General features: G+C 33.7%; 1 protein-coding gene across 5 annotated transcripts in view; it reads right to left on the bottom strand.

Moving 5' to 3' along the window:
* Window positions 1-5,563: 5,563 nt before the first annotated feature.
* LOC106143540 (cystinosin homolog) overlaps window positions 5,564-16,424 on the bottom strand; it is a 35,412-nt gene continuing 24,551 nt past the window's right edge. For 2 of the 5 annotated variants that reach the window (XM_060944980.1, XM_060944979.1), the window contains 4 exons: window positions 15,961-16,131; window positions 15,446-15,666; window positions 13,578-13,673; window positions 12,956-13,034 (listed from right to left, as the gene is read on the bottom strand). In XM_060944980.1, the coding sequence (XP_060800963.1) occupies window positions 12,971-13,034; window positions 13,578-13,673; window positions 15,446-15,666; window positions 15,961-16,131 (552 nt within the window). In that variant the 3' untranslated portion in view covers window positions 12,956-12,970. The other 3 variants (XM_060944981.1, XM_060944982.1, XM_060944983.1) reach the window with 3 other exon arrangements.

The following is a 16,424-nucleotide window of genomic DNA, read 5'->3' as shown; positions in this document are numbered from 1 at the left end:
TTCACAATTGAGTCTTTTGGATCACGAATAGTAGGTACATACCATACACATTGATGTACAATTTCTTTTCCACTTCTGAGTGTGCGTGTAGATTTTTTTTTCAATTTCCTATTCAAATGGCAATGTTTTTGTAACTAGGTATCGTATCTAAAGCAAATCCAGATAGGTTTTTTATCTGCCCTGATTTTAATATAAACTGATAAATTAATATAGTATGTCTGATTAATAATACTGACCTAATTAGAGACAAACCTGCCGTACAAACTTAAATTTGATAGAAGTACTTAGTTTTTATATTTTTAATATATTTTCGATCTACTTTGTAAAATAAAAAAAAGACCCAAATAAACATAACCTCAACAAGAAGGAATCGAATAGACCTACTTGAAAATTAACATAATTTTAAGTTGCGTTGCGGTTTGGGCGAAATTTTAATACCATGCATCATCTGTGGACACAGCTGTCTTATCGATTACAACGCAGGCATTATGTTATGTGTTTTCAAAATAGTAGCCAGAAGTGAAATAAGTTTTTCATGTCTGCACCTTGAGAATTGGGAATTCCCACGAGAATGCGAATTACCACGGAATCATGGCTGTACATCAACGTTTGCGTGCAATAGCTAGATTGAAAGCAATTTATGAAGAAAAGGAAATTTTATATAAAAATACTTCTATTATAGCTTCTTAGATGTGAAATGTTGTATGTAGGTAACTTATATAGGTTTGTAGCTTTCATGTAAAATCTCGGCGTTTTTGGAGGACACTTTACAATAGGAAATGTTGCTTTTATCCATTATAATAATACATTGGCTACATTTAGATATTAACAAGCATTTCCGGCACTTAAGAATAGAAACACTTCATATCTCTCCCATGGATGTCGTAAAAAAAGGGAAAGGCTAAATAACTTAGGATTCTTCATATAGGCGATGGGCAAGCAACATGTCACTATTTATATCTCATCATTTAATTATACAGCTGAACGTGGCATTTCAGTATTTTCTCGACTGTTGACTCTGTCTGTCCCTCCGAGGGATATAGACGTGAATATGTCGTAGGTTATGTAATGTCGGACGCTGTAGGTACTATAAAAACAAGAAAACAAAAAACAGCTCAAATTCAAAGCGTTTTTGTCTGATTACCACATAATGGAAAGTCATCTGTAAAATGTTATGTTAATAGTGCAATCAGTAACATATTGTCATCTTTTACCGCGACACAGACATTCAAACAAAAACCCTATTACAAGGCCGGCAAGTTCAAACATCGTAGTTACCTACATTTGTTCAGCCGTTAGTATGAAAATGTAAGCGACTCGAATGTTTTTTTCAGTGAGGGACGTTAACTGATTATTTAATAATCTTACTGCCCAGCCCACTTCATAATAGGTCGTTGATGATCTAAAACAACTTAGAATCTGTCTGTTTACCAAAAAAATCTGGGTGTCTATGCTACATATGCCTATAAATATGATTATGCACTTTTTCTGTGTCATTATAATGATCATGATTGATTAAGTTTTTAAGAACGTGCAGACAACAGACAGGAGTTCCTTCTTATAATTACTTACCCATTCCTAGATCGTAGTCCCAGCGTGAACTCCTTTCCAGGTAGTAAATAATCGCAATAACTAAGTAATTATAACCTAACAATTTGCGAGTAGGTACCAATACTTAAAAAAGCGAATGGTGACAGGAATCCACGTACCTACTTTATTACTAAAAACAATTAAAAGGTTAAAACAAGCAAGATTTTTATATTTTCTACAGTATAATCCTTAAAAGTAGTTGGTTAAGTATTTAGATAAGTTATATTTCTATGGTATAATGCAAGGTACCTCTAACTCAACAATACTTCGGCAAGAGTCATAATTGTAAGTAATAGATGTAATAAGCAAATTTTCCGCTTGTTTTAACTTATTTTCATGACATGCAAACCTATTCACACTTGAATTGATTTATTTACACCTATAAAGTAACGTGTAAAATTGTTAACTTATCGATTTGTTATTACTTCCGTCAGATTGTACTCGTACTTAGTCTTATTTCTGTTGTTTGTAAGACATACACTACACATATCCTCGTACACATAAACTTACACATAGGCGACTAAGGGAAAGGCTAATAAACTTGGGATTCTTCTAACAGGCGATAGGCTAGCAACCTGTCAATATATGAATCTTAATTCCATTACTGAACCATACTGCTAAGTTGTTGGCCCTGCCTACCTCGCAAGGAAAATAGACGTGATTATAGGTATAGGAATCCGCATATAATCAGGCTTTATCGCAAATGGGATAGACAGAGACAATAATTCGAAAAAACTAAAAGGCCACCTTCAGCTGTATCGCTTAATGATGGAATTGAGATTCAAATAGTGACAGGTTGGTAGCCTAGCCTAGCCTGAAATTTAACTTTATTAGGTAACCTTTCCCTTGATTGACTTTTACAACCTGCACAAAATAAGCAACAGCTGGCATACACTTTGTTTTGTCTTCGTTACCGGACCAGCATGGAAGTTGTATCTATTGTAAGACATAATAATGTACCTAAAATTACGCATTTTGAACATGATGGAATGGGTAATTTAGGTGATACACTATGCGATTCCCACCCTCGACCTCCGCAAAATACAGACTTATAATGCTCATTCGAAATTAAAAAAAAAACAGTAATGTTTCACAGAGAAGCGGGAGTACAATCTGATTCCGTATAATCAAACTTGTCTTTGGATAGTCGCCAACCACCAGTAATAGACCAGTGGTCTTATAAATACTATGTGGCGGTCGTTGTGCCATTTCATCTGTATACAAACACAAAGCTGATCAAAGTCCATAGCTGAATAAATACTAACATGCCTACATAAAATCACTTAAGAACAAAACCACTTCTTATCTTTCGAGTGGCAATTGGAAATATGTTGTCTCTGCCTACCCCTCTGGGAAAGATTTATGCATACAATATTGTAAAATCATAAACGGTCACAGTATCAAAACAGTAAATCTAGATTAAATTAAAAAAATATATAGATTGCAGTCATATGACAGTGATGTCATGATAAAGGATACCAGATATTCATCATGCATACAGCTAGCCATGGGGTGGCATCGTGTTTGGGTAGCTCACTGCCACTGACATACTTACATTTGTACTAGATAGGTTATTAGGATGACGAGGCTGGTCTTACAATTAGTGTGTAAAGGAAGTCAGTTATTCTCAACACCGTAAGCGTTAGTAATTTTCCGCTTACATACATACATATGGTCACGTTTATATCCCTTGCGGGGTAGACAGGGCCAACAGTCTTAAAAAGACTGAACGGCCACGTTCAGCTATTTGGCTTAATGTTAGAATTGAGATTCAAATAGTGACAGGTTGCTAGCCCATCGCCTAAAAAAGAATCCAAGTTTGTAAGCCTATCCCTTAGTCGCCTTTTACAACATCCATGGGAAAGAGATGGAGTGGTCCTATTCTTTTTTGTATTGGTGCCGGGAACCACAAGGCATAAAAATTTTCCGCTTCATACACTTATTTAAAAAGAAGATTAAAAAAATCATTTTGCTCCGTCAGTCCCGGTTTCGTAGGTAGCACGTAGAACTAGATTTCCTCACAGCATACAGAAGCTTTAGAAAAAATACTGTATATGTATAAAGGAGAAATTATTCTAAATCGTCAGATTGCATTAAAAGCAGAATCAAAACCCTTTCACAAAAGCGTAATTTTTCTACTACTTTATGGCGGACTCCGGGCCCCGAAACACTTCCGTGGAGGGTGCATCCGGAAACAAGCAGTGATGAGTACAAGCGTAATTCTTCTACATACTTACATATTTCTTTCTAGCGAATGTAGTTATAGATCTATGTAGACACTCAACACTCGAAAGTTGTTGATAAAGAGATTATAACGCTATTTAGAGTGCAATAAAGATATGTTGTTGACGTGAAATTAGATTATAGTGAGAGTATTTTTATAACATCTAAATTATCTCTAAATAATAGAATCTATGCGTATATATGTAGTAAGTAGTATGTATACCATGTAGGTATATATAATATTTATTTGAAATTCTAAATTTCAGAAGCCTCTCCAAATGAACGTGACCTTCCAGTCTTTTCGAGATATTCGGACTGTGTCTACCCCGTAAGGAATAAAGACGTGATATTTACTTTGGCTGATTTATTGGGGGTAAGAAAGAGAAAGAGACGACATTTTTTTTTAAGAACACTGATTGATTTAGCCTCGAAGTAAGTTCAAAACTTGTGTTACGAGATACTAACTCAACGATACTATATTTAATGATAAATACTTATATAGATAAACATCCATCATGCCCTGGCAGGGATTCGATCCCGGGACCTCCGGTGTCACAGGCAAGCGTACTACCGCTGCGCCACAGAGACCGCCACAGAGATTGAAACTCAACTAAAATGATACCTGCGCGTAAATACTTATTTACTTATGCGGAAAGCATGCGGATTTTAAATGAAAAGGCCTACTTTTGTCCAACAAAGTCCATTCATCAAGTGTTATCAATAGCACAATAAGCGAATTGATGTAACTTCCTGATGTCGTAGAATGATACAATACTTAAGTACAATTTATTTCTTGGAATACATCAATAAGCGTAACTCAGAAATTTGGTAAAACAATGAACTCTTTGTGTTCCAGAGCGTGATAAACTTATTTTATTAAAATTTTATGACTTTACGGCCTTGGGATCTTAACTTAAAGATAATCATAAGAAAAAGTCTTAAGAAAAATGATTTCACCTTTAAATATCTACATAATCATTAATGGTTTCACCAATCAACTACTTATGTACTAAACATTTTTATTTTATTAACTAGCACATGACTATTAATTTCCATAAATAAACACGATGAAAAATATTAGTTTAACACCGAATCACATGATAAAGATAAACTGAAAGGTGCCTAATTCCTGCAAACATAATTAACATATTTGTTCGTTGTAGATTTGTCAAATATACAACTTGCATACATAGAAATTATAAAGTTTGAGTGACCGCCAAAAATTGTGTTATTTGTACAGTTATTAAATACAGATAATGGGAGCTACCATATCTCCAAAAGATAAATATCTTCTTACATACATACAACACGTCTAAATCGTCAGAGCCAAAGTCTTGAAGTCTGTAAGGGCAGGTTCAGGTGTATGGCTAATAATGGTAATTCTTTTAAGTGCATGAAAAAAATCAGGATTAAAAAATAAAATTTGTTACTAGATACACATTTTGCTCGAAGACCTATCATCATCCTACGGGCGTTGGTCCTGAATGCACCCTCATTCCTGAAGAGGAACCCAGGATCCTCTTATTGCCAGAATCTTGCAGTGTAAGTCTGATTTTAGCACGAGGCATCTCCCCTCTGCCTCCAAAACCCTTCAATTCTAGCCCAGTTATTTATGGTTACTTAGTTTATGGTTATACATACACATCCAGATTTCCTTACGATTTTAAATATCACTATTAATAATTATTAAAGATAAAATAAAAAAAAAACAAATAAGGTTAAATATTTTTTATTGTATTACAACATGGGTACATAAGTCATAACCAGATGAATATTGAGAATAACCTATACATTAGTGTTTGAGCATAGCTAAATACGCATTTATTCGCTTTACATACATACTTATTAAAAAATTTACGAAAAAAAGAAATGCAAATAAGATCTTTATAAAAGTTAATTCTAGACTTATTTTGTAAGCAAGATTTACCCAATATTTTTATTTCTATTAATCCATACATATAATAAAATAGTAACTGACCGATTTCTGTACGTAAAGTTATTTCCAACAATAAGATCAAGAGAAGCCAGCAATGTGATTTTTTAAATTTCTATCTTTCTGTCTATGTCTTAGTACTAACATCAGACGAAAATTCTTTTTCTCGGTTTATTGACGCACCAAGTCGCAGGCAACAGTTTGTCATTAATAAAAATATATTTTAATATACAATTCTGCATTTAAATTGGAATGTAGGTTGTTGCACTACCCTAATCCATTAGGCTAAAGAAACAAAAATATAGTAACATTTCACTTTAAAATAAACCGAATCCTAGTAGTTAGTATGAAATCCATTAAAACACTGCCTTTGATTGCTAATCATAAGTTAAAAAATATATTTGCTGTACATAGTAGAAGAGATCAGCACAATTTTTATATTAAAAAAATATTATATCATTAAGCGTTTTGTTTGTAAACAATATTCATAAGCGAACTTTCTTAGCTGCGTTGTTATTCATAATCAAGTGTTATATACACAGATAGTATTAAGCAACATGATTTGTCAAATGGCTACAAGTTCTTTAGCAAAATGCTTCATAAACAAACAGAAATTATAATATGTATTATAAATATTAAAAAAATAATGACTACAGAAATCAAAATTATATTATTCCGATGTAGTAACCTGCGTTCATACCGTACCTTACACAATAATATGTTTGATACATAATACAGACTCTTGCCGGTAACTGAATTGTAGAAACAAAAAAATTTGGTTTACAAAAATTGCCGCTTCACAGGAATGTGATATAGAAATCATTCTACATAGTTCTATAAGCTTAGTGAATTTATTATAATCACTTGACAACATATAGGTAAGACAACGACTTCTATCAACATATACGAGACATACATATGATCAGGTCTATATCCCTTCCGGGGAAGACAGAGCCAAGAGTCTTGAAAAGACTGACAGGCTACGTTCAGCTATTTGGATAAATAATAGAATTGAGATTCAAATAGTGACAAGTTGCTAACCTATTGCCCAAAAGAAGAATCCCATTTTTATAAGCCTATCCTTATGACATCTTTTTACGACATTATACGAGACAAATCATACAAATTAAGCTAAGTTCAAAAATTGTCTTAAGTAATACCACTTTTCTTACACACCTTATAATAACACTATAAATGCACAGTCAGTCATTAATTCGTTTTCACTAAGCGTTTGTCACTACTCAGACTTGTTTGTTTGTAATGTATTAAAAACACTAAAAAAGTCACTTGTTATCACTCGCACTAATATTGACAGTTGAAAGTCTAACTTCATATCAAATAATATATTTTGCTATACAGTCTTTTCATTTTTTTCACTAGATTATATGTATGGTAATAATTCTTCTAATATCGTTTATTGCCATTAAAATACTTAATAATATAATACTAATCCTTACTTGTTTAACTAATTTTTACTTGGTATATTGTGACGATTATAGTACCTCGTAATGGACGTCCGGGAATGTACTTTTACATCACAGTTTATCTTAATTATTGTTTGCATATCTATTTTAATTATTGAGTTGTGTGGTGTCTGCAAAGTAGAATCTCACCACCCCATTTCTTCCCGTGGCTATCGTAAGAGGCGATTAAGGGTTTAAGCGGGAGGTGGGCAGCAGCGGCTCCCACGCTGATATGACAACATAGTCCATAATCAATAGACACAGCGGTCACCACCCCGCCTGCCCAGCATGGTGACTATGGGTAAATTCCCCCAATTTCTGGGAAGGTCTTAGTTCAGCAGTGGACTTCTTTAGGCTGTAAAGGTATTGTTTAACTCTAGTATTATATTTTTTTCATCCACATTTTCATCCACTGCTGCATTTTACTTCTAATTAGTCGTTTCACTCTGGACTTGGTTAATCAGGAACAGTATTAGTGATAAGTATAGTAATACGTAGTCTTTTTTATTGAATCGAAGCATTTGGGTACACAGTCACGAAGAGTGTAAATTGTTTCCAGCCTTAATTTGGTCTGTCCATATCATTAGTGATGTGAATACCCACAGACAAATTTGTTTGTTTGCCTTAACACTTGCCGCAGGGTCCATACACCATAATTCTGCTGGAAAAACTTCTCCACAATCCAAACCATCCATTATAATCCTACCAGCAGTTTCTTTCTGGTAAAGAACTCGGCATCTACTTTGACTCTGACATAGTAATCAATAAGTTCTCCATTGCTCCGGTATCTATATATTTCAAGGAACGTACTAATAATTCCGTAAACAATACTCATTGCTTAACAAACTGGCCTAAAATTCCAAATAGATTCTATTCCACATTGCCTCTTTTCCATCCACTCTATGGAAAACTGAGGCTACTAAACAAACTGGCGTAAAATTCCAAATGGATTCTATTCCACATCGCCTCTTTTCCATCCACTCTATGGAATACTGAGGCTACTAAACAACCTGGCGTAAAATTCCAAATAGATTCTATTCCACATCGCCTCTTTTCCATACACTCTATGGAAAACTGAGGCAGTTAAAAATTCTTTTTACGGAATATTGTTCGCTATGCTGGCGCCCCCTGGTACGGGGTTTCTGAACTTGTCTCGCCTTCAGCATCCACCAAATGTTCTGTGGTACTGGAACCAGGTAGGAGAACGTAGCGGGCGTCCCTGCAGAAAAGAAATAACAGTATTGGTAGAAATATTGATAGCAAATTCTTAGCGTACATTCTTTTTAGATGATCATTATTTAAAATCGACGAGCTTGAATGAAGAGAATGTGAATGAAGTGAAAGGAGTTTGCAGGGATCATGGTGTTTTGTAATTTTATGTACTTTGCGATAGAGAATACCTAAATAATGACTTTAGGAGACTATAATTTTTTATGAATGTCCAGGCCATCACTGTATTTCCATTTCAGAAAATTGTTGAGCAAATGTTACTATTATCCAAAATAAGCCGATTATAGATATCCATCTCTCAATCATTTAGTCATTCAGCTGAACGCGGCCTTTCAGTCATTTTAGGACTGTTGGCTCTGTCTACTCCGTAAAAGATAAAAACGTTATTATATGTATAGGCATATTGACAAAACCTTTTTTTTTGAATTTTTTGCTTGCGTATCAGCAGTATCACTTTTAACGCATTAGTTTTATGATGATAACGGCATTATGCCACTAAGCCTTATTGTAAAAGGGTAAAAATAACAGCTACTTCATGTCGTGCAACTTTTAGATAATGATTTTAGTAGTTTGTATTTTAAACCATATACGGTGTATACCACCTATGAACATCCACGGTGTAGATTAACCTTTTAAGCGCTTGGCTAAATATCAATTGTCGTGCCCCTAGCGCGCCGCTACAAATCGATAAAATAATACCTACAATAAATAAGGAGGAGTAATCGTTGTATCGATAAAAAAAAGTCAAAAAGTTTTTTATGTTTTTATTTAAAATCAGCCTTCTTGTATCACAATCATTCATCTTTAAGGTGAAAGCTTATCTCTAAGTGAAAATTAGTAAAATTTCCGAAATCTAACTTATTTTGACTAATTCTTTGTGACAGCCGCGCTGGACTAACTAGAGAAATGTGTTGCAAGCATAGCCGTCTAGGGATGGGAACTAACGTCAAATGTTGGCGTTATACAAAGATTCTGAGGGATACTTTTCTTATGAATAATAAGGGAAAAAAATAGTAACACAAGACAATATGTTAAATTTAACTTTATTTCGTATGACACTGTTTATTTCATGCTGAATGATGCATTATACCTGATTATTTAACTGTTTGTTATTTTGTTTTTAAAATGCGCATTGCATTGTATCCCGTCCCTATGGTCATATTTATGCGACACGCGATAGACACCGAAGAAAAGTCCGAGCTGCCAATTACTTATTTTTGTTTAAGTTTTTTCAATGCTTAGAGCTATGAAACATAATTTTAAGTAATTGTTGTAATAAATAGCTCTATTCAATAATAGTTTTAGTTATACCACGAAGTTAATAGGACGATAATAGAACGAAAAAATCATGGATATTCTCTGTCGCAGAAATACGACACGGGCGGTAGGGGCACGGCAATATTTGTCGCATATATGCGACTCGCGCGGTTAAAAGGTTAAAGATCTATATATAGATCTAAATAAGTAAAGTAAATTGGCATCCGGTGAAAATGCTGCAGTGTAGTTTGTTCCGCCATGTATTCTACACTTGCGCTTTGGAAGCGGTAGGAGAATAAGTTGTGAAATGAGGCCAATAGCCTCATTAAGTGATTCGTTGTATAGTCTCATGCCATATCAGATTTTCTCGACAGAACAAAAGTCTTGTTTTTTTTTTTCAGTGAGTTTCTTTCGAAAACTGTTAGAAATTTGTATGCACGACTTATAGACAAGTCGATTTTATCATTTTACATGCAAAGATGTTGTCTTCTCTGCTATCAACCGCACAGGTTTATTGTTTTATTGCCAATGTTTGACCATTACTTAGTAACATAACATAAAATCACGCCTCATCTTGGGAGGGACAGGAAGAGCCTGCTTTCAGTTGCCAAGATCCCTGCATACTTCTTCCCTTCATCAACATTTGTAACTCTCTTCATTAAATCTCGTCAGTTTAGGGTATTCTTGACTTGACCTTTAGCCAGAATAAATATACGAGTAATACTATTTATAACCTACTTTGTATATTTTATGACCTTGCGAGTGTGCAAAAATATTTCTTCAGTTAAAGTGAACTTTTTTGTTAATTTCCTCGATAGAATTTGTGAAAGTTAATAACTCCTGAATTTGATTTCAAGTGGGCATGCCGCGAAGTTTACATTTCTAGAAAGCACTTAACTTCATTCAATATTTTAAAGAAGAAGGCATATTTTTCGATGTTATTTGTTACAGGGGGACGGTTCATATAATTTTTCGCAACTTCTATTTTACCTTCATTATACAAATAAGTAACAGTCAGACATTTTCTACATATCTATCTTAATCTAAACTATTAAAAAGATTTGTTATTAGTGGCAAACTTTGCTCAGTTGGACTATTAGGTAAGGGGATAAGATCTATTTCACGGTCAGAGCTATCTCAAACCACCAAAAGTACAGTAAATAATTATTTGTCTTTTCTTAGATGCTTTTTTCAGTACCTAACATAATTTAATCGTTAATGCCTATTCCCAGACAAGTAGGTACTGTCCGTGAACACTCAAAAGTAGAATACTTACATCTCTTGGATAGGCATGTAACATCTTCGTCTTTAGCGTCACTCACCAGAGAAGCCAATGCCTTATCCAATATAAAAAAAAACTATTCGTAATATGCAGTGACCGACGATTTATATTATAACTGGAATAATTTCAGCCTATTTCTATTTCATATTCAGCCCTTGCCTTTCTTAGATGTACAGTCATTTAATTTCGTTATGCATGTACTTAATCGCTATGCACCAGCAGCTTTTTCATTCGTCTCCCGTAATTTAAAAACTTCAATACCATCATCTTCTTGTCCTTCACGTTTATGTGGTGACTGACGATTGATTGTATGATAAGGATAGAAATAAAAGGCAGCAAAACCAAGACACGTTTATTAAATACCATAGACAAAAAACTTAATAATTATTATCTTAACTATTCAACACCACTTATTAACCGTTGATACTTATTGATTTTTTAATCTAATTGCATTATAAATATTAATATTTTGTAACCGAAAGAGAAATGAAGAGAAAGGATGAAAATTATGTGATTCATGTTAAGTCTTTTCTTGAATATTAAAAAACTTTGACTCCATACAAATGCATTTCCCTGTTTTTGTTTAGGAACATCTATTTCTATTTGTTTCTACTTTCATCGCGTTCTCTTTTAATATTACCAGTAAAAAAAATGTTTTCGTTAAGTAAAACCTTGAACATAGAAGAAACAGATATTGACTTTGGTTAAAATAAGGCGATTAAATTTGTATGGAGATAGTATCTGGATTTTTTTACACGTAAGAGTATCAAGGGCCAAAAACAAACTGGTGATATCCGGTACTGAGGATTTAAATCAAAAATGCAGTGATCAATTTATACACATTTTAATATAAAATGTGTCCGTACATCACAGATCAATGAGAAATGACTTTGTCATTAACAATTTATCAACTCTTCTATTTACAATAACATTTGTGCGATTTGGTGATCACAAATTTTCAATGAATACATTTTTGAGCTATTTATCAGTCTATAAGTTAGCTGCGAAAAGTTAAGATAGTATTTTATGTACCTACTTGAAATTAATGTTGTTTAATAAATCAAACATGTCTTATTTTTTACATACCGTGATAGCTGAATTCCCAAAAATAGTACATTATATCTTGGGAGATAAGGCTTAAAATATTTTTAAAGGTCCAGCCTACTACCGTAATTATGATGAAAACTTAATGTTCTACTGGCTTTATATTTTCTTCAAATTGGTGTGCCTTGTTGAGCAAACGCTCAATAAATATAAAATGCCGAATCTTGATAGCATGTACCAGCAAATCAAAATTAACATAAAAAATAAGTATTATATGAAATAGTGCACAGTTAAAACACGCAATTTCAGTTTGCGATCTCCAACAAAACAAATTTCGTGCTTCAAAATTCTTAAAAATACCTACACTGGGCCTAAGTTTTGGTGAAAAGATAAATTAAAACTTATTGCCGAATGTCCTGGTAAGTACATAAAAAAGACAAAAATAGGAATAATTATGGCAAAGACGATGGCGACCTCTGGGCTTACCTATTCGTGTCTATAAATTAACTAGGCGTATAAATATTTGAAGTAAAGTGTGTTCCATGCTAAAAGAGAAAAATGTTATTCCCTGTTTTTTTTTATTTATTTAATTTTTCTGTTCTTAACTCAAAAATATTTCTGTAACAAACAAGTCAGGATTATACCACGCTTAATATTTTTTAGCAACAAAACATTTGCTTTGAAAAAGTGCTTCTTCTATTTTTTTAACTCTTAGCCTTATCATTGATGCTATGTGGAGATTCTTCTATCCTCACTTTATTTTTTTTTTAAACTTAAACAGGTTTAATTTTATTTAAATTTGGAACACACTTTATAACAGCTTGACTTAGTATAAACTACCCTAAAATAAGTTCCTGAGATACTACATAGCTCTGACAGACGGGTCTCATCACGCCTTCTCACTTAGGTCGTATTTCTTTTCTTGTGCATTCCTAAAAAGATAACATGTCATAATACGATGAAAGTTTTATTTTGCAAAATTGAAACAGCTGTCACTACATGTAGGGCTTCGCTGCGAAATAAAAAAAAAATAGATATATTAGACTGGATTTTTCATTATGTACGATGATAAACTGCTTTAGTTTGTTGTTGTCAGCTGTGTATACATTTTGAAAAAAATCGTCCATAGAACTCGGAAATATTTTAGACTTTAGAAGTGGAAAGTACTGGTGAATTTGACGTCGCAACTCATGAAAATAAGTTCAAATTGTATCGTAATGCTGAGTTTTATTTGACAGCTTTACAACTGAGTTAACATTATTCCTTAAATTTTAAGTACAATAATTAAGCAGTTCAAAATGTCAAATTCTATTCCGATTTCTATAGATATCGTCTCTGTGATATCAACCAATCAAACGTGTTTTACATTTGCGATTGTATCCTGATTAGTTGATTACATCGACTTAAGTAACTCCGATCCAGCCTAATATAACGATCAAAAGAAACAGTAAAAAGTAGAGCAATCAATATATACAAACAAAAAATAAATACTAGCGTATAAAGAATAAAGATCTTTACCAGCACAGGTTTAAAAAAAAAAGAACCTGATACATACCAAGTGCGCACCAAAAAGTATTCCCCTTCACCACTGCTCGTCATATGCGACCCCTCACTATCCTCATAATTGACTATCATAAATTCCTTCCCCCTTCTGAAACGATTAATCACACAAAAAAACGTTCTATTATTTGATTTTCAAAATCATTCCCCTTTTACGAAGCCGATGGGTAGCGTCCAAGCAAAGCTCCTTCTATAGTCTATTCTATTCTATGTTCTATGATTTGATGGAAGCATCGAAATATTGTTTGAAAATTCTTTTTTGGAAATTACAAACGATATTTCTTTTTCAAAAGGATGGTGTTCTAGTGACGTTTCTACTGATTCTGTGTTTTATGATGATAATTTTGATCTTGAATTTCCTGTATATCAGTGATCCATGGGATGCGCATATAAAAATGCCACACTTTATACAATTAATGTCATTTTTTTTTTCATGATATTCGCATACTGACCAATGGTGATTACATAAACGTCAAGGGTTAGTTTTACTGTCATGTAGCGATGTTTGACTGACTTTTAAAATTGCGTTCAAGATCTGCGAAGGTGTGAATCCGAATGTAGCAGCATAAATTGTTTCGTATGTGTGTAAGAACTTGTTACACAATGTCAAATATTATTTATGGTATAAGCTCCACAGTGGCACTTTCCATTATGTTTTGCACGTGAAGTCTTCGATCAAATACATTGAACTATTTTAAAACCAGATTTCCTTATCAATAGGGTCACACGAAGTAAATCAATGCATATGTGCGGCCATTTGTTCTTTTTAATCTTCCATTTTTAATATACTTAGTTTCATACGTTTAACTGTTCGTCATTATAAGTTATCTTTGTGTTATCAGATGTTATATGCGATATGCAACTTGTATTATAATCTTGCTCGTTCTTCACATCTCCTTTTTTTCAATCCAGTCCAGCTCCTTTGACATATTTACGTTTTTTTTTCTATTTGCATAAACAAGTTGTTCATTTCAAAAGTGTTTTCAAATACGATTTTGTATATTGTGTAGAAATATATATATTGAATGAAGCGTTAGTGAGAAATTTAAAGCTATGTTAGTTAGCCCCGTAAACCAAAACGGAAGAAGTTACAAACATTTAAATTAAGTTAAAAATTGTGTCAAAAATATGTTGAGATGTGACGTGAATAAGTGATACATTGTATCCAATTTTGAAAATGAATCTATTCTTTTCTAATAAAATGTCAATTTTTTTTTAGTGAATAAACGTTTACAGATTTCATTAGAAATTTAAGTTTTCCAATGGTTAAGTAAAAAATACGACGTGGATCCTGATAGTTTTAAGTCTGTATACATAACACATTTAATATTTCTGACACAACCAATATATATACTCAAACCAGTATTCCATAGAAAATACCAGTCTTGTAAATATATTATCTTTATGGGCTCGACCTTAGGCCTTGATATTACACATGTTAATTTCTTCACGTCAAACTCTTTTTCTCATTTACACGTATTTCCGGTTGCATTCTCAATTCAAAATCTGGATTTGCTTAGATCTTACTTACTTTAGTGTAAATACACACTACGACATTTCTTTCGTCTAGTATTATTTGTAACTCTATCTATACATATAAAATGCAAAGGTGACTGAATGACAGATCTATCAACGCACAGCCCAAACTACTGGGCCGATCGGCCTGAAATTTGTCATGCAGATAGTTATTATGATATAGGCATTCGCTAAGGATTTCCCGAAATTCCCGCGGGAACGGAAATAAGCGGAATTATACGTGAAACGTGCATACTCTAGTGAATCTTTAAACTTCTTTCCAGCCGGCCACATAATTTTATAAAACTGGCAGTTTCTATAGTTCCACAACCAAAATTCAAATCATACCTGTAGAACACGTAATGCTGCAGAATGAAGAAGATGTCAAATACGAGGCTGAACAGTCCCAATCCGAATTTGGTCGCGTCGCCGAAGAACGAGACCCAATCGTTGTAGTTGTACGCGTTCAGCGCCATCTGCAGCACGGAGAGGGAACCGCCGACGAAGTCTAGGAAGATGTTGCCGATTGACCACCCGACGGTCGATTTACGCTTGTAGTTCATGTAAGCCTGAAATTACGTTATAAGATTAGTTATTTAATGTAATCAATTTCCCCCCTAATCGCTCCATCATTACTGAGGATCGTGGCACTGGAACTCAGTAAGCGCAAAATCTTTCTTCGTCGATTCCGGTTGGATGTAGACCTCACCGCCTAATATAACTTGAGAGTGATGTTCAGCATGATATAACAGCAGTAGAAGAGGAAGTCCAACCAAAGTAAAACGCTGAAGGCAGCCAATAAGATCTTTATTTATAACTGCTCAGAAATAAAAAAGGAGTAAAATATAGATGACAATAATCACCTGAGGCACATATTTGATGAGAGTGATGCTCAGCTTGATATAACTGCAGTAGTAGAGGAAGTCCAGCCAGTGTAAAACGCTAAATAAGGCCAATGAGAGAGTTATGATGACGACTCCGCAGAAAAGACCCAGGATACCTCGAGCCGTGATGGAGACACGTTGATCTTCGCGCTGGAAAGAACAATTTGATTGGACAATTTCTAAAGTTTTCGTTGTAGTAAGTACTCAAGACAGAAGAATCTTTACACAAATCTATACAAATCCTTATTTAATCCTTTGGAGCCTTCGATCAAATTGGTGTTTATACTAGATTCACAGTTTGTGATTTGATTTTGTTCTCATATGTGATTCACAGAATTCAAACAACAATGTCCTTACTTTTATCCGAAATTTTACAGATATACACACCATTCAAAAATGGATCTTAATATATTGCAATAAAGCAGACAATTGTGAGTAAGCAG

The sequence above is a fragment of the Amyelois transitella genome, chromosome 7 (genome assembly GCF_032362555.1).
Source record: "Amyelois transitella isolate CPQ chromosome 7, ilAmyTran1.1, whole genome shotgun sequence".
NCBI classification, from domain to species: Eukaryota; Metazoa; Arthropoda; class Insecta; order Lepidoptera; family Pyralidae; genus Amyelois; species Amyelois transitella.
Note: the sequence above shows the minus strand (reverse complement) of the source record. Positions and strands in the feature narration are given on the sequence as shown.